A 26,492-nucleotide genomic window follows, 5' to 3' on the forward strand; every position below is an offset into this window, starting at 1 on the left:
CACAGTGATGACTATATTAATGGCTGGGGAAAATTCAGATGTCGTCTGGCAATTGTAAGCATGAGCGGTATAGAAGACCAAAAGTAACACTTATTTTAGAGGGATATGCTAGAAAGGGACTTGATAGAGTGACAGGGATACCTGAAACAGGATTAAGTGAGGGATGCAGGGCTTCAGTGAATGACTCCTTGGTGATTAAGAGCTTCAGTTTACAGATTAGACGTGAAACTCTAAAGTGGACAGAATGAGGATTCTTGTATTATTCTAAAGATTCACATGATTTCTTAATGTTTCTAGGAATCTCTTCATGTGGCCTTTAACTCTTAATCTTTTCAATTTTTGAATATGACCATTCACACAGCCCTGACCTTCATAAAAACATCACCTGTCTGCAGGGAGGAGGATTTGCTGTGACCCTGGGAAAGCTAGAAGCAAAGAGAGATGTGCAGGGGTAGGTGGGCACCGATTCTGCCTCATCTCCCGGTTGGAATGTGGGCTTAACGATGCTGAATTCAGTTCAAGAACTAAGAAAATCTGATCCTTCAAAACATTTTCTTTAAAGGGAAAGCATATAATAGCATGCCAAGAATTAGCCGTTTTTTATTTTTCAGTTTTGACACAACTCCACCTGCATATCCCATTAGGAAAGCAAGGGACTAGTGAAAAGGCTGTACCTTCTTAGGCTCTATGTCAAACTATAAGTGTTTGTGTTCCTGCTAATAACGCGAACACACCTTCGTACCTGTTTTTTGTTTTTTTTTCATGTTAATATTTGCTCCCTTCCTATATGGAGAGAGACCTTGTGATTACAAAGAAAAATAGCTTACACTTAGAGGGTGTGCTGATTATTCATTTTTTATTTTCAGGTTGTTGCAAGACATGAAGATTTACTGGCACAAGCAACTGGGATTGAGTCTTTGGAAGGTATATTTCCGTTAGCTATTACAGATTATATAGAGTTAGACCAGGCATTGGCAAACTGTTTCTGTTAAGGGTCAGATAGTAAATATTTCAGATTTTGCAGACCATACCGTCTCTGTCCAACTACTAAATTGTTATTGCAGAATGAAAGCAGCCAGAAAATACATAACTGAATGTGTGTGGCTATGTTCCAACAAATCTTTAATAAAACTTTGCTGACGCCTGAGCTAAGCTATCTGGGTTCAAATCCTTGCTTTGCCATTCACTAGATACTTGCATGTGACTTTGGACAAGTTACTTAATCTTTTTGTGCCTTAGTTTCATCTATGACGGAGGAGTATTTATATGTACTCACATGATGTTATTCTGAGGATTAAATGAGCTAGCAGAATGCTTAGAACAATTCCTGGCACTTGCTTAGTGTTTCTGTAACTGTTAGTTAATTACAACAAAAATATCCAGAACACCACAGTGGATAGTAGTGAAAGTAAGCTTGAATTCTTCCTTATTTTTGGCTTTTTTTTGAAACTTTTCAGTGAATGGGTGGTAGAATAATAATACATTGGTTTTTTATTTTTATGAATTCTCTTTTTGTTTGGCTAAATCTTCTATGAATTTTTATCTCTCTTGATTAAACTATATCTCATAAATATGAAATGTTAATATCATGTTTTATATTATCACTTGTGATTACTGTTATTCATCATTACACATCAAAAGAAAGCTAATTGATGTTTTACTGTGTTGATCAAATTCTTGAGGAGGAAGAATATTGCTTTTTGTGATGCAATATTCTTTAATGTTTCCCCCAGTATTTTTTATGCACTCAAAGGTATATTATTCTCAGCATGTGTGCTGTTTCTAAGACATCTTGATGAGGAACCTAGTATTTTCAGAAATAATAGTTTGACTATTATTTTAATATTTAGGATATATATCAGACTGTATTCTTGGGAAAATTAAAAGGCTCTAAGTACTGACTTAGTATTGGAAATTTTTTTTTCTCTATTTTTTATGTGTTTCTGGAAGCCAGTAAATAACCTGTTTTAATGGTAATTTTTGTAAACAAATGATAAATGATTGTTTCATTTGTAAAAACCCCTAAGAAATCAGTAATACATTGATTTTGAGTATATGTATGAATGTATATGTGTATATCTGAATCATCATAATTGAAATACTTCTCATTGTGGTTTTCTTATATGTGTTTAGTTCTGTCATGGGCTTGTTTTTCCCAGAATGCTTTTCAGTGATTACAACATTTAAAATATACTTTTGGACTGAGATAGAATCACTGTTCGTTGGATGAGTGTGTTACAGTACAAAGGCTGGCTTCTCTGAATTCCTATGATAATTTAAGAGTATTCTCCAGATTATTTGAACATAAAAAGTCAAAGTATGAATTGGTTAGTATTCATTTCAGCATTGTGTATTTTTAACCACTTATGGTATGTTCTTTTGAGATGCTGAAAAGTTAAGTGTAGTATGTATTTGGAAAAGAATATTATCCCAACTTCTACTTCATTTGCTTTTTGTCCTGTATATTTAAAATTTTGCTGTATAAGTAGTTTGGAGATATATTTATTAAGCCTATTTTATTCATTTTTTTTCATTTATTCATTTAAATATTAGATGAGAATTTGCTAAGTTCCAGGCAGCTGTAACAGTAGACAGAGGCCCTATCCTTATGGAATGCATGTTTTATAAAAAGAGATATCCTCATTCATTCATTTGTTCACTCAATCAAATAGTAATTGAGAACTAATAATTGAGGTATCAGGCACCTGTGAACAGCACACATGTCACTGTTCCTATGGAACTTATTTTCTAGGTGGGGAAGTAGACAAAAAAAAATGTACAAATAGGAAACTTCAGATTTTCATTCTAAATGTAATGGTAAATCATTGTAGGGTTTGAATTAGGGGTATTGTGTGATGAGATGAATGCTCTTGAATGTGTTCTCTGGCGGTCCTATAGGAAAGCAGGAGTAGAATCGGTACCAATTTAGAAGCTATCAGGGTGGTAGAAGTTGATTAGAGTGGCGGAAGTAAAGAGAGAGAGCGAAGTAGCTGGGATAAAATGGGGCAGAGCTGATAGGATTTGTTGATGGGAGATGAAAAGGCTTAGGGAAAAAGTCACTGGGAGTGATTCTTTAAGATTTTAGTCCGGAATATTGGATAGATGGTGGTATGAGTCACTGAGATGGGTTAGACTAGAGAATATTATGATTTTGATGGGTCAGGGTGGGGAAGAAGTTATCTTGGGTGTCTTAAATTTGAAATAAGAGAGTTCAGGACTAGAGATTGTGTGTGTGTGTGTGTGTGTGTGTGTGTGTGTGTGTGTGTATGTGTACATAAATAGGCAGATATAAAGAAAATCTATATAGATATATGTACATATGTATATATAAGTGGATGCATGTAAGTATAAAATCAGTACCTTATTGAACAGATAATATTTAAAACATTGGGATTAAATGAAATTCCTAGGAGAGATAGATGAGAGGTGAAGATGGCTGAGGATCTAATCTTGGAGTACTTCTAGCATGTGGAGATCTAACAGAGGAGGAGTAGGTGCAACTAATGAGAAGAGGAAATCCAGGGAGTGTGATGACTTGGAATCCCTGCGAAAAAAATACTTTAGAGAGGGAGTGGTTTAACTATGTCATGAATTTCTGAGAGTTCTGAACAAGGTAAAGACAGAACCAACAATCAATAATTGAATTTGGCATCTTGGAGATTTCTGGTGTCTTTGATAAGATTGTTTTGATGGAGTATGTATAAAAAGCCTATTGAGATTGACTTGTGAAGAGAATAAGGTATAAGGAAGCAATGATAACAAGTAAGGGCAGTCCATTCTTAGAGGTTTAAGGTCAATGAACCATAAAACTAGCTGAAAAATGAGACTGCTTGGGGCCAGAGAGGATTCTATTGGACTGAGCCATATTAAAGCATATTTATATGCTGAATGGAATGTTTATTAGTTCTAATATTATTTTATCTAATATATGACAACATTCTATACTTAAATTTATTTAGAGTAATATGTTTCAAACTATAACTATGCCAGTAGATATAGAAACTGAGTTTTAAAGAATGGATTTCAGGGTCTGGCTGAATGGCTCATTGGTTAAGAGTTGGCTTGGGAGTGCGAGCTCTGAGCAGCAGGGCTGCTAGTTCGGATCCCACATGGGCCAGTGACGTGTGCCCTCTACAGCTAAGATGGTGAACAACAGCTCAACCTGGAGCTGGGCTGCTGTAAGTCACCGGCGACAGCATAGGCTGCAGTGGGGCTGCAGTGGGCTGCCGTAAGCTACCGTGAGTGGTCGGCAGCTGGTGTGAATGGTCATGAGTCACCGTGAGCAGCCGTCCAATGGCTGGTGACCGATCTGCCTTCGCCGGGAAGAGCGCAATGATCACAATACCAACATGGGCCAATGAAGCAACGTCCTCCACAACTAGACTGAAGAACAAAAGGACAGCAACTTGTCTGTTCTCCTTCCCCGATTCCCCAACACTATTCCCTCCCCCAATTCCCCAATAAAAAAAAAATCTAAAAAAAAGAATGGATTTCAAAGTAATTAAATCTGTAATAGTGGAAAGCCTATTTTTAGGCACACATAATAGTAAAATTTAAGATCTATATGAAAATATTTGTACAATTTTGTAAAAAGATTTTCATTATGTTGTATATGTGGAGAGTAAAGGCAGTAATATACTTGCCATCCATGTTTATCATTTATCTAGCATATAGTTGAATAAGATATTTATTGACCACTTTCCATAGGCTCTGGCTACACAATAGTGAATGAAAAAGATACTTTCCATAATGGTTGGAATTTATAGTCTAGTAAGAGTAAAACATTAAACAGATATACAAATGGGTATGTAATTACTTAATGTAATTAGTGCCTTGAAAGAAGAAAATCACAAGAGAATCTAAACTAGTTCAGGGATCTGTTAATGATTGTTTATGTTAAGCCATGGCTTGAACTAATAGTAGTTTATCCACTTAGAACCTGGCAGGGGTTTGGGAGTTGTAGAGACCATACCTGACAGAGATACACCATTTCCAGGTCATGTAGGGCCTTGTAGACCAAGCTGTAGACTTCAGTTCTAACATAGGAGCGAAGGAGAGACTATGGAAAGGTGTTAGCAGAGCAATGTTATGATATAATTTCAATTTTAAACATCGCTGAGGCTTCTCTTTTTTTGTAATTATAGTACAATACACATTAACATGAAATTTACCATTTGATCCATTTTAAAGTATATAATTCAGTGGCATTAGTACATTTACAGTATTGGGCAACCATCATTATCTAGTTCCAGAACTTTTCATCACCCCAAATGGAAACCCTCTACCCATTAAGCTGTCACTCCCCATTCTTTGTCAGACTTCTTTAGTGGAGCAAGGATTGGAGGGGGAGATAGTTAGAGGCTTTTATAATAGTGCTGATAAAGCTACTAGCTGCTTTGATGACGATGGTGGCAGAAAAAAAAATTGAAATTGTTCTCTATGTGTATATGTAAAAATTTATTTTTATGTTTTAATTTAACTTTTTACCCAATGTGCGCCCTTGTAAATTTGTAAAGTAATGTAAGCTGTTATGTTTTCCTAGGTGTTCTTCAGATGATGCAGACAAGAATTGGGGCTTTACAGGGAGCTGTTGATAGGTACTGTTGTTCATTTTGTAAACAAATGGAATGAAAGAATTTTTCTCTGTTGATATTTTGAAGATTATTTTATTGTCACTCTTCTCTTTATTTTTCTTTTAGGATGAAAGCAAAAATTGTTGAGCCATATAATAAAATAGTCTCCCGTACTGCACAACTAGCAAGACTTCAGGTAGGTTCTCACTTTTCATTTCTCTGTACTTTGTTATTCGTTTTGTTTTTACAAATGGACAGATTTCAAGAGAATGAATTCTGAGAAAATAAGCTGATATGAGAGAGTAGGGGAAAAATACTAAAGAGCTTTCAAATAAGATATCTAGTTAAAAAAATACAAATCTAAACTACTGTTCAAGTGAATTATTCTCTCTCTTATTGCAGAGTATAATCAGTTATTAACTCTTCAGAATTCAAAATTATTCCTTTTAATAGAGAACAGAAAGAAGCCTAGCATATATTGAGTTCTTGCAGTTTGTTGTCATTAAATGTAAGGAACCCAAAACTATAATTGTTCTAATAGCAGTGCTTATTCAGGAAATTCAGGTTTTGATGAAAATTTAGTGATTTTCTAGCTTTATGAGGAAGATACACAAAACAGTTTTTTATTTTATTTTCCACATAGTTTCCATAGGTTATTCAAAAGTGATTTGCTTTTAGTTAGATATGTAGATTGTTTTAGACTTTTCACAATTGTAGGTATTACTGCTGTGAATTATTTTATTTATATATACAGCTTTATCTCTTCTTCATGTTATTTTCCTAGGAAATCCAGTAACTTTGCACTTCATTTTAGAAAGGCAAAGTAAAATTCTCTTTTATTCCCCTCATTCCCTTGTTATGTTTCATTCATGTAGTCTGAGGGTCTGCTACTGCCCTCATTTTTTTTCGTCTGTTAGCAGCATCTTTCTCTTCTCCCTTGGTGATCTTATTTACCATTGTTCTGTCAGCATCCTGTCCTTTCTCCATTGCTTTTCTTACACGCTGTTGTTTTTTCTACAGTCTCACTGCTTTATCCATACCTTCTCGCCTGTTCGCACCACGGACAACCTGGCTTATAACATATAATGTCTGTCCTGTGACAGACCCCTGGGAATCACAAAGGGTCTTGGAGTCTTGCCTCAGTTCATTTACCATCACCAAACCTTCCTCTCCTCCAGATGCTGGCCTAAGGTCTGGTGCGGGGACATCCTTAAGACTGGTATTTTCTCCAAAATAGCTGATAGTAGAGTAGGGGAGACAGGCTGATGATTATAATGATATAATAAAGTCAGTGATAGTGGTAATTAACATTACAGAGTGTTTACCACCTGCATTATCTTATTTATCCTGATAGTAATCCAAAGAAATTGTTTTATAGTCACAGATATTCCAAGTTTTTCATCAGTTTACTTTTAACCTCTTTGTCTTATACTTAAAGTGCTTACAGGCAGCATGTAGTTGGGTCTTGCTTTTTTAACCCATCTTATAAAATCTGCTTTTCAGTTGGGGTACTTACACCATTTATATTTCATGTGGTTATTAATATGGTTAAGTTTAAGTCTGTCATGTTGTTATCTGTTTTTCCTATTCTCTTTCCTTTTTTCCCTCTTTTTCTGCCTTGGTTTGGGTTGAGTATTTTTATGATTCCCTTTGCTTCCTTTGTTGGCTTATTAGCTATAACTCTTGTTTTTTAATTTTATTTTACGGATTGCACTAGAATGTATTGTATACATTTTAACTTCTCAGTGTACCTTCTGGTGATATTATCCCACTTCACATAGCGTATAAGAGCCTTACAATAGTATACTTTCATTTCTTCCCTCCTAGCTTTTGTGCTATTATTATATAATACATTTTACTTTTACATATGTTATAAACCCCACAATACATTGTTATTGGTTTTATTTAAACAGTCACTCATCTTTCAAAGAGATTTAAAAAGAAAATCTTGTACATTCGTCTGTGCAGTTACCATGCTTTTCTTTCCTGTGACTCGACTCGTATTTCTAGGTGGTACTATTTTCCTTTTGCCCCAAAAAACTATTTTACCATTTGTTTTAGTGTGAATCTGCTGTTGATGAATCTTTCAGCTTTCGTATGTCTAAAAAAGTATTTAATCTTTCATATGTCTAAAAACGTCTTTATTCTTTCATTTCAAAAGCTATTCTGCTGGACATAGAATTCTGGGTTGAATGATTTGTTGTTTTCAGTACCTTAAAAATGCTGCTCAACTGTCTTTTCATTTGCATCGTTTCCTATGAGAAATCTGTTATTATCTTTGTTTCTTTGTACATAGTGTATTCTTTTTCCCACTGTTTTAAAATTTTTCACCTTATCACTGGGTTTTGATCAATTAGATTATGACATGCCTTGGTGTCGTGTGTGTGTGTGTGTGTGTGTGTTGTGTGTGTGTTGTGTGTGCATGTTTGTTTTTGCTTAACAGTTCATTGTGCTTATTGGATCTGCAGGTTTAAAATTTTTATCAAATATGGAAAATGTATAGCCATTATTTCTCCAAATATTTTTTCTGTTCCTGCCCTTTCCTCTCCTTCGGGGACTACAATTACACATATACTGAATTAGGTGTCTTCAGGATATCCCTGGATGCCGAGATCACTGGATGCTCATTTTCTTCTCTCCCTACAGCCTTCTTTTCCCTGGGTGTTTTATTCTGGGTAATTTCTATCTTTTTGTCTTCAAGTTCACTAATCATTTGTTCTGTACTGGTTAATCTAATCTCATTCAGTATTTTTCTTTCTTTTTTTTTTTTTTAAAGATTTTATTTGGGAAGGGGAACAGCCAAGTTGTTGTCTTTCAATCTTAGTTGTGGAGGGCACAGCTAGCTCAGCTCCAAGTCGAGTCGTCATCCGGCCACCTGTTGGCAGCTCGGCTGCTCAGCTCAAGGTGCTGTGTTCAATCTTAGTTGCGGGTAGGCGTAGCCCATCGTCCCATGCGGGAGTCCAACCAGCAACCTTGTTGTTAGGAGCACATGCTCTCACCAGCTGAGCCATCCTGCCACCTGTTGACAGCTCAGTGGCAGCTTGGGCACAGCGTCACTGGCCCACGTGGGAATCAAACCGGTGGCCCTGTTGCTCAGAGCTCGCACTCTTAAGCTAACTCTTAACCAACTGAGCCACTTGGCTGGCCCATCTACTTAACTTTTTGAACATATGGAATACTATTAAAATAACTTTTAATGACTTTGCTAATTTATGGAGTTTGTCAGTCACACTATAGTCCAGTTTTAAAACATTTCCATCACTGCAAAAAGATCTGTCATGTCTGTTTGCCACTGTCTTATTCTGTTAGGGCTGTTATAACAATACCACAGACTGGGTGGCTTCTAAACTAGAGAAATGTATTTCTCACAGTTCTGGAGGCTGGAATTGTGAATCAGGGTGCATCTTGGTGAGGGCCCTCTTCTGGGATGCAGAAAGTCATTTCCTTGTTATGTCATCACATGGTGAAGAGGTTTAGGGAGCTCTGGGGCCCCTTTTATAAGGACACTAATCCCATTCATGAGGGCTTGACCCTCATGACCTTGTTACCTCCCAAAGGCCCCACTTTGAGGGTTAGAATTTCAACATGTGAATTTTAACATTTAGTCTATTTCCAGCCGTTAGTCCTTGTTCCCACCCCAGCTAATCGATTTTGTGTCTCTAGATTTGCCTTTTCTGGTCATTTCATGTAAATGGAATCATACAAGAGATCGTGTTTTGTATCTGGCTTCTTTTACTTTGCATAATGCCTTTGAGGTTCATCCTTGTTGTAGAATATCACCAGTAGTTGATTCTTTTTATACTGCTGAGTACTGTTGTATTTTATGGATGTACCCCATTTTGTTTATTCATTCACCAGTTGATGGACATTTGGATTGTTTCCAGTTGTTGACTTTTATGAAAATGCTGCTATGAACATTTGCTTACATGTATTTGTATGGACCTATGCTTTCATGTCTCTTAGGTAGATTTCTAAATATGGAATTGCTGGGTTGTGTGGTAAGTTTGTTTAATTTTTTAGGGAATGACCATATTGTTTTCCAGTGTACCTATGCCGTTTTACATTCTCGTCAGCATGTGAGGGATCCAGTGTCTACAATCTTCACAACATTTGTTATTTTCTGTTTTTTTATTATGGCCTTTCTAGTAGGTGTGAGGTGGTATCTTGTTATGGCTTCAGTTTACATTTCTTAAGGACTAATGATATTAAGCACCTTTTCATGTGATTATTAGTCATTAGTATATCTTTAATCTATGCAGCCTATTCACATCTTTTAGCCATTTTTAAAATGAGTTGTTTTATTGTTGAGTTGTGAGAGTTTTTTATAAAGTTTTTTATAAGTACTTTATCTGATGTATGATTTGCAGTGTTTTCTCCCATGATTTGACTTTTCTTTCTTATTTATTTATTTTTTTAAAGATTTTATTGGGGAATTAGGGAAGGGGAACTGACAAGTTGCTGTCCTTTTGTTCTTTAGTCTAGTTGTAGAAAACATCGCTTCACTGGCCCATGTTGGTATTATCATTGTGCTCTTCCCAGGTGAGGCAGTTGCTCACCGGCCTTTGGACAGCTGCTCACGGCAGCTCACGGCAGCTCATGAAAGCGCACGCCCGCTGCCGGCCAGCCCCTCTGCAGCCTACACCATCGCCGGTGACTTACTACAGCCCAGCTCCAGGTCGAGCTGTTGTCCACCATCTTAGCTGTAGAGGGCGCAGCGTCACTGGCCCTCATATGTGGGATCTGCACTGGGGCCTTGCTGCTCAGAGCTGGCGTCCCAAGCCAATTCTTAACCAGCGCGCCACTCAGCTGGCCCTTGACTTTTCATTTTTTAAATGGTGTCTTTTGAAATACAAAATTTTAAATTTTGATGAAGCCCAAATTATCTTATTTTCTTTTTTTGGATTGCTAACACGAAGATTTTTTTTGAAAAATCTTTTCTTTCTCCATTGAATTTTTTTGTTGCCTTCACAAAATTGAATTGACCATATATGTGTAGGATTATTTCTGGACTCTACTCTCTCAATTGATCTAGTTTTTGGCCTTTGTATTAACAGTACACTGTGTTAATTACTGCAGCTTTTGAGTAAGTCCTTTTTTTTTTTTTATAGCCAAATGACTTTGAAAAAGGATACTATTTTAATTCCTTTGCAATCCATATAAATTTTACAACCAGCTTGTCAGTTTACCGAAAATCTGGTTAGGATTTTGACTGGAAATGTATTCCGTCTGTAGTTAATTTGGGGAGAATGCTGTAATTTCAGCAATAATTTGTTTTCAATTTTGTTAAATTTATCTTTAAATGTTTTGTTATACTAAGTGGTATTACTTTTAAATTTTTAGTTTTCTAATGTTTGCTATTTTACAGATACAATTGATTTTTGAAAATTGACTCTATAAAGGAAATTATGAGGTTTTTATAAAAAAGTTAAATTTTCTCTTCATATTGTTAGTAGATATAGCATGACTTAATTGCAGTATTGTTTGAGGTAGAGACTAGATAAGATAATGAGGGGTTAATAGCTGAGGAGCTCTAGATCTTGTAAGCCAGTGGAACATCTCAGGTGAGAGATTGTGTTAGTTATGGCAGAGGTACAGATATGGATTAGATAGTCCTTGTCTTCAGAAAGTTTACATAATGTTAAAGAAAATATGATAACTGTACACAGTGACCAAATAAAATACTACTGATTATATAAATGCCAAAATAAAGTAACGAGGAATATTCAGAGGAGAGAGAAATTATATGCAGTTGAATTGTTTTATGAAATGTTTAATGTTTAATTAGGAAATAGCATTTGAGATGGGCTTAAGAAAAATAGGCTGTTGAGAGATTTGAAGTAAATCTTTAAGAATGAAAGAGATTTGATATGGATTTTAAAGATTAGGGAATTACAGATAGAAAGAAGAATATAACAAAGGCATGAGGTGGAGGCTTACAAGGGCATGTCCAGAGAATGGTAATGCAAGTCTGCGTTAAAAGGATTAACTCAAGCTATTTCCCCTTGTCCTTCTTCCTTATTAATTATATCTGTAAGCCTTCTTGTTCACTAAAGACAGACCTGAGTCAGGCATCTTTTCAGCGAAAGTCTTTATCCTAAACCCTCATGTTCCATTTTCTGTCTTATACCTCTCCTGATTTTCCACTCTCTCAGTACTTTACCCCACATGTGTTATTTTTCAAACAGCTTTATTGAGTTATGATTTACGTATCATAAAATTTACCCAGTTAAAGTATACAATTAAATTTTCTAAACTTCCTGCACCCCCTACTCTCCAAATTTAGTCTGTAACTGTACTTTTCTTTGTCCTCTTTCTTAGTATTACGTAAAAAAGGTGGTATCCTTATTTCTATCTAAAACTTTTTCAAGGTTTTTGTTAAGCTATATATAAAGTATAGTTTTGTTATGTATTTTTTGTCTGAAATTATATCTTTTGTGGTAAGTTAAAGCTACTGTCCAGGAAAAATGTTTTTATGTCATCTATGTCATATTCATCTCCTTGAACTTTAGCTAAAGTTAACCATACCATCCTCTGATTCCTTTTGTGTATTTTCTTGTAGTATTGTGACTTTTCAGTTGCAGAAAGAGCATTTAATATTTAGATACAAGCACAAAGTCTATTAAGAACCTAACAGTAAAGAAGTTTTTAACTTATTACACATAAGTTAGGCCTTTCTGAGTTGAGGGTGTTGGTTTGGTCTGTAACACAGGTTTATGTTTCACATTATACTTATATATTGTAATAATATTTCACATTATTTTGACTTCAGTATGAGTACTTTTGATAGAATTTCTAATATCTGAGGAGCTTTTTTGGATGGAGAATACTTATTGTCAATACTTAAAATACCTGTATTTTAAAATTTTCTTATTTATCTTTTAGATTTACTAAACAATATATCTTTAACATTAAGTAATATTTACTCACTACATGTTCATAGACTTTTTATGCAAATAATAAGTAAAAACTTATTAATTTAAGAAAGTCACTAGGGCTGGCCGAGTGGCTCAGTTGGTTAAGAGCTTGCTCAAGAGTGTGAGCTTTGAGCAACAGGGTCGCTGGTTCAATTCACTGCCTGAGCTTAAACTGCCGCTGGCTGCCAACAGGTGGCAGGATGGCTCAGCTAAACAAAACAAAACAAAACAAAAAGCAAAACAAAAAAAACCCCCCCAAAAGCCAAGAAAGTCATTAGCAAAAAACAAAGAATGAACATAAAAGAATAAAAACAAACACAAAGAACAAATAAATGGAAAAAGAAGAAAAGAGAAAAAAGAAATTGAATTTCCTCAAAACAAATTTAATTTATTTTGTTAAATGCTTTAAACATCTTCAAAAACAGATTACAAAACATACTGTATTGATTACATTCAGACCAAATCTGGTAACAAAAGTGCAAATCCCATTGATTTATTTTTTTAGAGTATCTTTTTTCAGTTCTTTTTTAAAAGATTTTTTATTTATTTATTTATTTTTATTTATTTATTTTTAAGATCTTTATTGGGGAACTGGGGGGATGGGAACAGTGGTGGGGAATTGGGGGAAGGGGAACAGACAAGTTGCTGTTGTTTTGTTCTTCAGTCTAGTTGTGGAGGACGTTGCTTCACTGGCCCAAGTTGCACCATCATTGCGCTCTTCATGGGCGAGGCAGATCAGTCGCCGGCTTCTGGATGGCCGCTCACTGCGACTGCTGACCGCTCACGCTGGCTGCTGGCTACATACGGTAGCCCATAGCAATCCACTGCCACAGGGGCTGCAGCCTACGCCGTCGCCGGCGACTCGTGGCAGCCCAGCTCCAGGTTGAGCTGTTGTTCAGCATCTTAGCTGTGGAGGGCAGTGTCACTGGCCCTCATATGTGGGATCCGAACCGAGGCCCTCTGGCATCCCAAGCCAGTTCTTAACCATCGCACCACTCGGCCGGCCCTATTTATTTTTATTATTTTCAATTTTTTTTTTTAATGGGGGAATTGGGGAAGGGGAACAGCCAAGTTGTCCTTCAGTCTTAGTTGTGGAGGGCACAGCTAGCTTAGCTCCAAGTCCAATAGCCATCTGGCCGCCCATTGGCGACTCACAGCCACTCAGCTCAAGGTGCCATGTTCATTCTTAGTTGTGGGTGGGTGCAGCCCACCATCCCATGTGGGAGTCGAACTGGCAACCTTGTTGTTAGAAGCATGTGCTCTCACCAGCTGAGCCATCCTGCCACTTGTTGGCAGCTCAGAGGCAGCTCAGCTCAGGTGCAGCTCACTGGCCCATGTGGTAATCGAACCTACGACCCTGTTGCTCAGAGCTTGTGCTCAACCAACTGAGCCACTTGGCTGGCCCTTATTTCAGTTTTTATTCTAATTTTTAAAATTATTATTTGCCCCTTTAGGGTTATAACAGTCTTACATTATCCAAACAAAAAGAATCCTGACCCAGTTCTGCAAAGGTCTTCAGTTAATTTATTCATTGTTGTGGCATGGCAGCTGGTTTAGTAGTCCAAGATAAGTTAAGTCTGAGTCACTGCTCATTAGACTAAGGCCCTTTTCATCATTAAGTGTTTCTTGTTATATCATGTGACTTTGTCTGCCTTTTTTAGATTGTGCATTTTTGAAACTTGGTGTATTCAGAAAACCTTTTTAATATACTTGTACATATAGCATATGAGGAGAATTCGGGTGTCTTAGTCGGTTCAGATAGAAAAGAAATCCTTTCAGGGTATTTCTGGGATAGCCACTTAAGAGAACATGGGCCAGTGAGGAGGCACAGGAACCTGTCTTAACATCCAAACATCACCTGGCCTACAACAACACCCAAACAGCCACCCTTTCCTCTAGCTCAGTTCCTGCATCTTTGCATCTCTCTCTATCTGCTGCCTTTTCTTGTTGCCACTATGGATTAATCCTTATTTTCCTTTTCACTTGCTCATTGTTTCTTCTCACTCTTGCTTATTTTGTCTCAAGGCATCTGCTTACCACTACCTCAGCCTCTGCCCTTTCCTGCACATCACTTCCCTAAAGAGAATGGTGACTGCCAGTAACAACTTTGGGCCATTCTTGTACAAGACGATGTTATAGGCCACTGGTGACAGACTGTGTGTGGCTTCCTTTCAGCTAGCTACATTCCCCTGAGCTAATCAGCTGTGGCTAAGGTCTCAAGGTCATGTGACCTGAAATGTGGTGAACCATAGGCAAGGACCTGCCCCAGCTGCTTTCCAGCAAAAGGGGTGTGGCCACTGCAAGTGCTCCGGAGCACTGCAGGAGTTCTCTCCAGGGAGCTTAGTGTAACTTTAATGTTAAAGTATACATTAAAACAATATTCCTCAAGGTTACATTGGGATTTAAATGTTGCTTTTTAGGGTAACTTTCTCATTTTATACTCAAAGTCATAGGATTAAGTTTACTGGAATTTTTTTTCTTGTGAGAAGATAGACTAACGTGTAAGGATGATCTTGTTAACTACAAAAAGTGATTGTGTTTATATGTTTACAAACTTGCCCAATAAAATGAAATTTTGTAAAATGCTATTCTGATATTTTGGCCACAGATGGAAATTAACTTTTAGTTTAGTAAACTTCAAAATATTTTTATTTATGAAGACATAGTGTTTTTTATTGGCAGAACTATCCAGAACTATTAGTCCTATGTGCACCATGCAGAGTTGTTTTAATTATAGATTATTGTTTAATAATTTGTTTAATTTGTTAAATTGAAAATTTAATTCCAGTTCACTTCTCTGCTTTCAACTTCAAATCTTAAATATGTCAGAATCATGCATTTCTTTTTTCTCCTTTGCTCAATACAATTTTTTGACAGTAAGTTTTAAGAATCTTATTTATTTTTGCCACTTACCTAGGTATTAGTGACAAAAAATTTGTTTATACAGGACTTTATAATGTAAGAAACATTTCAAGTATTCTAAATCATTCAATTTTTATAATAATTATATTTAGAAGTTACACATCTCATCATTTTATGGGTTCTGAAGGTTATTTGAAGTTCATATAGCCAATATACAGCAGCGTTAAGACTGTGAAACAGGATTTCTTTCTCTAAATTTAGTATTCTTTGTTTTTGATCCTGTGGACTATGTCAGAAAGTAGGGAATATATTTTCTGTTTTTCAGAAGCTTGATATAGGTGAAAAAATTAAAAACAAACCCAAGTTCATAAAGTCAGATGAAGAGTACCGGAGCAGTTTCAAGGCCTGACTGCTGTTTTTCATCACTAGCTGCATGATGATGAACAAACTTTCATGTTTTTTTAAAGACATAATTGACACATAACATTGTATAAGTTTAACCTGCATAACTCGATGTATGATGATTTCATACGTGTATATATTGTAAAATGATTACCACAATAAAGTTATTTAATACATCCTTCACCTCACATAGTTACTATTTTTGTTGGAGTGGTGGTGCAGTACTTTTTACGATGAAAGATTGGAATGGATTTGTGAATTCTCTTCCAGCTTAAAAATGCTATATGATTCTGTGAAGTTGTGATAGTTTGTTTTATGAATGTTTTTATTTTTTATGGTTATTCAAGCATGAGAGGTCAGGATTGTTTGTGTTTAAAATAAATACTTTTTATTGTTATTGAATATTAGCCCTAATTTTCTATACTCTTACTGTAAAACGTATTACACTGCAGGACAACCAAACTAAATTTGGTCAAATTATAATAAAGGAAGAAAAAGAGGAAGGGAGAGAAAAAAAAAAAGCTTAGGTACATTTTGGTATCTTTATTTCTAGTATTTAATTTTTCCTGAACTGACTAATATGCACCCTTACCACAGGAAGTTCATCTTAGAAATTTGTTGCCTTTCAAACAGTTCTGAAATCTAAGGGTTCTTGGGGAGCTTATGTTTTAACCATTTTTATTCTATTCATGTTGTCTAGCCATTTTCATTTGAAACATCAGGGAAACTTTGTTTCTGTTTAATCATTCTTTGAGCTCCTAATTCACTTAAACGTATGTGGTATTTGAAAGCAAGAAATAGCTATAAAGTTTTAGCCTTGAACTTTGAATCCCTGTGATTGTACCTTTACTTAGAAGAAAGTACTTTTACTCTTAATTTTTTTGCTTTTTATCCACATTTCACTCTCTTTCCACAAAGCCTGTTCAGAAATTTCTCCAAGCAGAAGCTTCTGATGATCATTTATATACATGAATACATTAGTTGAATTTAATTATCACCCCAAGAATCATCTCTATCTTAGCTCATTTTAGTAACACTGTTTGCTTATGAACTGCCTCAGAATTTTTCAGAAAAAATTTTGAAGAGCTTATTATCCTTTACATTGAATATTTAAATTTTTTTAACTTAAAATTCAAAAATGAGTTTTTAAACTTTCTAATCTTGTACGTTTTTAATATTTTAAAATCATGTTTAAAAAATGTAGCAGCTTTATTGAGATGTAAGTCACATACCTATTGTATAATTTTTTTATCTAACTTATTTTTTAACTTTATCATTTCACTTTTTAATATTTTATGTCATACATATAAATTAGCTTTTCAATTAAAAGTTTATCTAATGTTTAACTTTGAAATGTAAGTAAGAATATCTAAAAAATGTTGGAATGAATGAGGAAATGATCCATAAAATCTTTTTTTAGTTTTATATGTTTATGTTTTAGATGTACATGGTTTTCATCATATACTTTTTAAGGGTCTTTTTTAGTTTTCAGTTGATAAGATATCAAATAATTTTGTCTATATTGTTATATGGAATGATGACTGATTTTGCAGGCTTTATAATTATCTACCAAACAAGTGAATGTACCAGGAAGGAAGGAAGGAAGAGGGAAGATGACAACAGCAGCATAAAATGCCAGTGTCCCCAAATACTATAAAAACAGAGAGAGCAACTAGGATAGCAAAACCAAAGAACCCATGCTGGTGAAAGTGGTGCGGTGCTAGTTTTCAGCCTAGCCTTCAAGGGCACAACAGCCAGTGTTTCCGCTCTGGGAAAGCTACTGTTCATATAAGAAGTCCAAATACCTGACACCACTGTGTTGTGAGGAAGCCCAAGCTAGCCACATGCAGAAGACGGATAGAGAAAGACTGAGGTACCAGACATATGAGTAAAGCCTTCTTGTACATTCCAGACGAGCCTTGTTAAACTGAGTGTAGCAGAGTGAGTAATCCCAATTGATACCACGTGGAGCAGTTGAAACCTGCCTACATTTCTGACCCACAGAATTCTGTGAAATAACAAATCAGCTTAAATCACTAAGTTTTGGGCTGGTTTCTTGTGCACCAATAGAAATTGATAAATCAGCCAAACTGATTTTCAGATGTAAAGACCACCATCAATACGTAAGAATGCAGGGAATATTGCTCCCATGGACCTTTCCTAGGAACCTGTTAGACAGTGCACTTAAGACAACCAAAATGACTAGAGAAGCATCAAGGTAAGACTAGTGATGCATATCAGAACTAGGATTAAATGAGTGATGTAAAGGAGCGTATAGGATATAATAGCTGTATGTTTTGACAAGGAAGTAAAATTCAATTGTAGAAAATGTGGGAGACCATGTGCAAAACAATTTTTCTAAACTATCTTCAGCAATTTTTGTTTGTAATGTTGGTTTTATATTAAGATGTTTTCTGTGTATTGTGAAGCAAAGCAAGTGAATAATTTTAAATTATTCTAATTCTGTTATCTCTCATGTCTGGGATAGCCAGGAGTCCCCATGTGGAAGAAATAAATTAGAAGGCTAAGTAAACACCCTGTGTTCTTTATTTTTAATTGGAAGTAGCAGTATGAACTCTTAATTTTATCTTAAAATGGTATATACATCATATAAATGTGTATATTTTTGCACATATGTACACGTATAATGTTAATCTGAGAATGTTTTATGTGTATTGTAGAATAAAGTAAATGAATACGTGATATTTTAACTTTGACCATTTTCTAGCTACGTCTCCTGAAAAGACCAAGAAATGAGCAAATCTAGTTCCCAGAATGTGGTTTTTGACTTCTAAAAGAAACCAGGGCTTCTTGGATAAATCTTTCATTCCAGGTCCGGGGCATGAAATAAGTAAAATGATCCTGGAATATTTTTATACCGTATACCAAGGAAGCTGTCAGCATGACTAACTAGAGTCATGACAAAAAGATTTAGCAGCCAACTTGAAGAGGTTCTGGGGTTACCAGTTCTCCCAGTTTTAGCACTAAAATCCTTTGTCCCGGGATGCCTCCCCGTCTCAGGCAAATCGGGATAGTAGATCACCTTCAGAGGCTCCACTGGCTAAGAGTCGGGCGGTGTGAGCGTCTGTCGGGATAAGAGCTATAGTGACTTGGCAACCTTTATTCTTCAGTGTCTGAGTTCATAGTGTAGCCAAAGCAGAACAAAATCCCTAATTGTTCATCTTTGGTGGGTGTTTGGAAAGCAGTTTTTAATTTTGAAAACTGATAAACCAAAGGAAAGAATCAAGTATTTATTCTTACTTTTCAGTATGAACTGTAACACTGGCTAAACAAATAGTAGATGAGGTAAAGTTTCTTTTTATAGAGTAATTTTATATGCTAGCGAATAAAGACAAAACAATAGAATTGGAGTATCAGCATTTTGCGTCACCATTTTAATGGATTTTGACATGGAGTTTCAGTAGCTGCTGACCGCACTAAAAGAGAAAATCATAGATGTGTTATAGGTTTCCATCACTTAATGAATAATCTTGCCCAAAATATTAAACCTGAACCTGAGGAACCTGCCTACATCCAACTAGTAATGTATAGGACATACAGAAGACAGAGGAACATGGGAAATTACACTGGGAATTCAACCTGGTCTGTGGGAAACCGTATAGGAGAGATGATCCAATATATTCAATAGATTGCAAAGAAACAAAGGAAATGATGAGGGAACCTGTACAGCCCAAAAAGGGACAAAATTAAACTATAGAATTTACATATGAACACCTCAAGAATAAAACCATAAATAAAAATAAGGGAGCGATTACCACAAAAGTGTCAGAATAGTGGTTTCTTTTGGGTAAGATGGAGAGTAGAGGGAGAATGATGGAAGTGTCATGATTGGGAGGGGTACATGGAAGGCTTTTGTAGTGGCTGACGCGGTTCTTCCTCCTGATTTGCATGGTGGTTCCAACTCATTTAGCTGTAATTTCTGTATGTGATTTTCTGTTTGTAGTATGTATGTATGTATGTATGTATGTATCTATCTATCTATCTATCTATCTATCTATCTATATTTAAAGACTGGTGTTTTTTTTTTTAGAGTAACTTTAGGTTCACGGCAAAATTAAGAGGAAAATATAGAGTTTCCCATATCTCCCTTGTCAGCACACATGTGCAGCCTCCCCTTTAAATAGCACCCCCACTGGAGTGGTGCATTTGTTATAATTGATGAACCTACCGTGTCACTCAGAGTCTGTAGTTTACATTAGGGTTTACTCTTTGTGTACTTTCTGTGGGTTTGGACAAATGTCTAATGACATATCTATCATTATAGCATACAGAGTACTTTTCATGCTGCAAAAATTCTCTATTCTCTACTTATTCATCCCCCAACCTCTGGCAATCATTGATCCTTTTGCTGTCGCCATAGTTTTGGCTTTTCCAGAATGTCCTATAGTTGAAATCATAGCCTTTTTGGATGGCCTTCTTTCGCTAAGTAATATGCATTTAAGGTTCCTCTATGTCTTTTCATGGCTTGATAGTTTGTTACTTTTGAGTGCTGAGTAATATGTATTATATTTGATAATAAAAGTCTAGAATAAAAAAAATAAGGAAGGAAAGGAAATGGATTGGAGCGGAGGCCACTCTATTAGGAAATGGTGAGAGTTGATGCCTTATAGATTACCTAAGACTTGCTGACTGAGGATTTTATTAAATGCTATTTTGGGAAGATTCAACATAATCTGTTATTAGAGAGCCAGTGAAGTTTATTAAAAAGGGGGCTGGAGTGCTGAAAACTGTGTTTCTAAGAAGATAAATCTGGCAGGATGGATTTCAGTAAGACTGGAAAACTAGCCAGGAGACCACAGTGTTAAGGTGAAGGTGATAAAGATTTGGATTAGAGTGGTGCTTGTAGGACTAGGGGTAGAATAACTGTTGCGTTACGCAACAGAAGAATAGTCAATAAGACTTGGTGACAGATTAAGTATAGTTAAAAATAAAAGCATTAGAAATGAGCTCAAAGATTTCCTGTTTGGAGGTATATCCTTCATTGGGTAGGGACTGGGAATTCTGGGAGGACAGCTCTAGGTAATTAGATTTAAATAAGACCTGTGTTTCTCCTCATGATATATTTAGCATCCCAGAGGAATGATTGCTAGGGATTCTATATTCCAAATGGTTCCAAATTCTGTGCTTATTATTACCCTATTCAGAAAATAAGTAAAATGTAGTTAAAAGATAAAATGCCCAAATCTGCCATTTTCCAGGGGGAAATTCTTATTAATTTAAATACTTCGGACTGTAGTTACACAGAAAAGTAGCCAGGTAAACATGTTTACTTGGTTGCCTTGGTCTTACATATGTTCATAAACATACAGGGGGTACCCAAAACATGGATACACATTTTAAGAAAGGCAAAAACTGCATTAAAATTGTAATACTCAATATATACCAATACCAAGAGATGAATACAAGTCATGTGTATACATTTTTTGGCATCCCCAGTATATTTGATTGTATGTTTATGTTTGTGTGTATGTTTGTATATGTTGTGTGTGTGCATATTGTGGGTGCATGAGTATGGCTGTGAAAAAATGTTTATAGCTGGAGCCTCAGGGTCCCTGTCTTCACAGTGCTTTTAATTTTTATTGCCACCTGGTAGGATTTTCCTCTTGAGATGGGAGGTATTCTTGCTTCTCAGCCAGGTTCAGTGCCATTCAAAGATGGTGGTGATGCTGCAGCAGCATAGACTCTCTGTTCTTCATTATCACTGCTGACTCTGTAGGTCACTGCATTTCCATTATTGCGTCAGTCTCCCATCTCCTTACACTCCCCCAGGCTATTGTCCTGGGTCCATCCAGCTTCTGTAAGAAAATGTCCTGAAATACACGAGTCTTTAGTTCATGTCTTAGTCTTTCAGATTAGTAAAGACTTAGTGTTAGATCTGGTAATGAAAAGGTAATAGGTAACAGGAGTTTTTTGTTTTTTTGTTTGTTTTAATAACTTTTTCTTAGATAATAGTGATAGAAAAACAAAACAAAAAAACTGAAGGAGGGCTGGCTGAGTGGCACGTTGGTTAAGAGTTGGCTTGGGACGCCAGCTCTGAGCAGCAGGGCCCTGGTTCGGATCCCACATGAGGGCCAGTGATGCTGCGCCCTCTACAGCTAAGATGGTGAACAACAGTTCGACCTGGAGCTGGGCTGCCGTGAGTCACCGGCAACGGCGTAGGCTGCAGTGGGGCTGGCCGGCAGCAGGCGTGAGCTTTCGTGAGCTGCCATGAGCTGCCGTGAGTGGCCGTCCAATGGCTGGCGAGCGACTGCCTCACCAGGGAAGAGCGCAATGATAATACCAACATGGGCCAGTGAAGCGATGTCCTCCACAACTAGACTGAAGAACAAAAGGACAGCAACTTGTCGATTCCCCTTTCCCTATTCCCCAACACTGTTCCCCTCCCTCAGTTCCCCCAATAAAATCTTAAAAACAACAACAACAACAACAAAGGAAAATTCAAATAGGGCATGCTTGTTCTTTTCAGTCTAGTAAAATTAGGAGAAGTTCTAAGTCTATTTCCCTAGGGATCTAGAAAAGAGAAATCAGGATTGGAAACAATAGGAGGCAGTAGTAGTAAGATGACACCACTCAACGATATTAAAAAAAATACTGATGCTTAGTTCCCAACGCTAGAGGTTCTGATTTAATTGGTCAGATTTATGGCCTGGGCACTGGTTCATTTTGAACCCACCCCCTTTGAATTTAATGTGAGTCAAGACTGAGAACCGCTGGCCTAGAGAAGAGATCTGGTGTAGGACTGAGGAGAAGCATAGCACCTCAATCCCCAGTTCTCCATTTGGAATAAATTGGAGTTTATTTTTTTATTTTATTTTTTCTTAGATTTTTTATTGGGGAATTGGGGAAGGGAAACATTGTGTTTTTCCAGGACCCATCAGCTCCAGGTCAAGTTGTTGTCCTTCAGTCTTAGTTGTGGAGGGCGCAAGCTCAGCTCCAAATCCAGTCACCGCTTTTCAATCTAGTCGCAGGGGGCGCAGCTCTCATTCCATGTGGGAGTCAAACGGCAACCTTGTTGTTAGGAGCATGTGTTCTCACCAGCTAAGCCATCCTGCCACCTGTTGGCAGCTCAATAGCAGCTCAGTTCAGGCGCAGCTCACTGGCCCATGTGGGAATCAAACCAGCGATCCTGTTGCTCAGAGCTTGTGCTCTTAACCAACTGTGCCACCTGGCAGGCCCTGGAGTTTATTTTAGAATGATGCTTTTTAAGACTTGTGATCATTTATGTTTCTGGTGGCAAACAAAAAAGACATGAAGAATCTTTAGCATCTGGAAGGAATGGACAGATTCACATAATAATAGTAATAAAACTCCATGGAGTGACCACACTTATCTCTTAACACTGATATTTTTACAGGTTGCCTGTGATTTGCTTCGGAGAATTATCCGCATCTTGTACCTCAGTAAGAGACTCCAAGGACAGCTGCAGGGGGGAAGTAGAGAGATAACAAAAGCCGCTCAGAGTCTCAATGAACTTGGTAAGTACTTTTTTGGTTACAGAGTTAGTGGAGTTTTAAAGATTTGTCAGTCACTTGATTTGTTGACTTGTTACATAATCACCATCAACAAATATTATTGAGCAAATTTATTTAATATTGAGCAAATTTATTTAATAATTGGCTGTTAACATTGTCACACTTAAAAATAGGTGAGTAAAATGAGTTGATTTCTTAGAAATGCTGTTTGTTTAAAAAAATCTGTCGTATAGTAAAATAGGCCCTTTTAAAAATACAGACCTGTGAATTTTAACATATGTAAAGATTCGTGTAAGCTCCAGCACAGTCATGATACAGAACAGTTCCATCACTCCCAAGATTTTCTCATGCTCTCCCTTTATAATCCTGACTGTCCCCACCCCCACCCCACCCCAGCCCCTGGCAACCATGTGTCGGTTCTACATCAGTGTGGTTTTGCTTTTTGGAGAATGTCACATAAATGGAATCATATAGTATGTAACCTTTTGAGGCTGGCTTCTTGTACTCAGCATAATACCTTTGAGAATTACCTAAGTTTTTGTATAGACCATAGTTTGTTACTTTGTGTTTGTTGGAATACCATTGTGTGGTTGTACCATGGTTTGTTTATTGATTTACTGGTTGAAGGAAATTTGTGTTGTTTCCAGTTTTTGGTAATTATGAATAGAGTTACAGTAAACATTCATGTACAGGTTTTTATGTGTTCTTAAGTTTTCATGTCTCTAGGAGAACTATCCAGGAGAAATGCTGTTTTTTTAGGTGACAAATCCCATGTTGACATGATGCCTTGAAGATTTATTGAATTTATTTCTTCATTTGTTCCTTATTTTCTCAAAAATTTAGAGTAGACTCTTGACATTCAATTTTGACTAATACCAAGCTGCAAAGTTCATGATGAAGCAGTTCATAATTTTTCAGGCAAAATTTTGCATAGCTATTGAGCTTTCATAGAACTACCTAACACCTGCATTTTAATGAGGCTTTGTGGTTTTCTTCTTTTCATTTGGTACCCAGTAATTTCCTGAAGTGGATGAGTTTAGTGGTATTTGTACCTTTGTAGGTTCAAAAGATCTTTGATTATATCCATCTCAAATATCAAGATTGTACTTACTCTTGGTGGTATGCTTTGAAAATAGTTATGCCAAAATAATAGAAAGATGTGTGTTACATGTTTTTTTGAATTTTTCTATCTTTGATATTTTAATTACATAGTCATGTTGTAATGCTTATTCCATATTTTTTGCTAAGGAAATATAATATCCTTTACAAATCACGCTTCAACAACATTTCAATTTATAATGCTTAATTAAATACATTGCTTAGGCGCATCATTGGGAATATATCTAACTTGTGATTTGATATGCTTGGAATATATTGTCTAAAAAGATAATTTTTTAACAGTGAGTAATGCTTGAGGTTTTTTTTAGACTATGTGCAAAATATAGGAGTGTAAAAATCCTAGTATCATCTGTTACTCTTTGCTTTATCACATTTAATTCCTGTGCTCCAAAAATAATCTGTAGAATAATAGAATCAATAAAAACAGACACAACTTATTCCAAGGTTATTATGTATATTTGTTATCACTGATACTCTCCCATAATAACAAATTGCTAGGTTTTGATTATAATTATCATCTCTTCTAGAAACAGCAGATACTATAATGCAAATGGTGTCTTTAAAAAAAAAAACTGGCACAAGTATCAATTCATAATGCTTTGAGTTGGTGCAGTACAGAATATAAACCCTTTATTCTTCCAATGAGCTATTGGCTTTACCCAGTTTTATAAATATTATGATGACCTGAGGTTGTTGAAAAAGTATAGTTCATGGTGGAGTTATCTCAAAATGGATTGTATTAATTTAAATTTTTAAAGCTTTGCAGAGTTTGTACTATTCAAAATTTGTGAAGACATCATCTCTTCATTCGCCAGTCTTGGTTCAGTCTTGGCTAGTCCTGGCATTGATAATAAGGAGAAGCCAAGAGAAAGATAAAGTTTCTATATTTGGAATTAATATTTTAATAGAAGTAATAATTTGGTAATCACTATTGTAATTACATATATACTAAATGGTATTTCTGTAGTTGGAATATCTGAAATTATCGGTGTCTATATCAATATGGGTCTGGTTCCCATTAGAAAGAAGAAAATGATGGGGTACTAGTAGTTACACCATGAGCCCTTGAAATAACTTAAAACCAATCTCTCAATCTTGAAAGGTCTTGAGGCTTGAGTTGCAGTGACCAGATAAATTAATTGTCATCTAGAAATTCAGTATATTCTGAGGGTCTGGGGAAATGTGGTAAAGATTTCTCCTTGGGGTGATGAAAATATTCTAAAATTAAATAGTAATGGTTGTTCACAACCTTGTCAATTATCAAAAGAGCCAGTGAATTGTGCATTTTAAAATGTTGACTTTTATGGCATGTGATTTATATATCAATCTAAAAAGTATATTCTGGTACTTAGTGATAATGATCTCACATAGGTACCTTCTCTTTTTATTGAATTGAGGTCTAAGTGACATATAATAAACTTCACATATTGAAAATGTACAATTTGGTAAATTTTGACATGAAACCATTGGCAATATCAAGATAGTGAATGAAACTATAATCCCCAGAAGTTTCCTCATGCCCCTTGGTTATCCCTCCTCAGACATTCACTGATCTGCTTTTCGTCACTATAGAATAGTTGGCAATTTAAAGAATGTGATATAGTTGGAATCATAGAGTTTGTGTGTGTTTTTATCTGGCTTCTTTCAGTCAGCTTAATTATTTTGAGATTCATCCTTGTTGGTGTGTGTCAATAGTTCATTCCTTTTTATTGCAGAGTAATCCATTGTGTGGATATCCCACAGTTAGTTTATCCATTCACCGGTTGATGGACATTTTGGGTTGTTCCCAGTTTTTAGCTATTACAAATCAAGCTGCTATGAACACTCATGTACAAGTCTTTGTATGGACATAGGCCAGCGGTTCTCAACCTGTGGGTCGCTACCCTTTTGGGGGTCGAACGACCCTTTCACAGGGGTTGCCTAAGACCATCGGAAAACACATATTTTCAATGGTCTTAGGAACTGAGACACCGCTCCTCTATCCGTCTCTAGGTGGGTCCGCCCACATGCAGATATGCCCACATACAAGTACCCGGTTTCAAGACAAAATTTCATTTATTTGTAATTAGAAATAAATATTTCGCAATGTATAATTACATATTGTTTTTGTGATTAATCACTATGCTTTA

At 36.2% G+C, this 26,492-nt stretch overlaps 1 protein-coding gene across 1 annotated transcript in view; it reads left to right on the top strand.

Moving 5' to 3' along the window:
• The window catches only part of LOC109372670 (conserved oligomeric Golgi complex subunit 5-like), a 44,959-nt gene that overhangs the window by 8,366 nt on the left and 10,101 nt on the right, over nt 1-26,492 (top strand). The window contains exons 3-6 of the mRNA XM_019626052.1: nt 867-924; nt 5,543-5,597; nt 5,700-5,769; nt 23,127-23,247. Coding sequence (XP_019481597.1) covers nt 867-924; nt 5,543-5,597; nt 5,700-5,769; nt 23,127-23,247 — 304 coding nt within the window. The remainder of the gene's footprint in view (nt 1-866; nt 925-5,542; nt 5,598-5,699; nt 5,770-23,126; nt 23,248-26,492) is intronic.

This window comes from Hipposideros armiger, unplaced genomic scaffold (genome assembly GCF_001890085.2).
Source record: "Hipposideros armiger isolate ML-2016 unplaced genomic scaffold, ASM189008v1 scaffold_655, whole genome shotgun sequence".
NCBI lineage: Eukaryota > Metazoa > Chordata > Mammalia > Chiroptera > Hipposideridae > Hipposideros > Hipposideros armiger.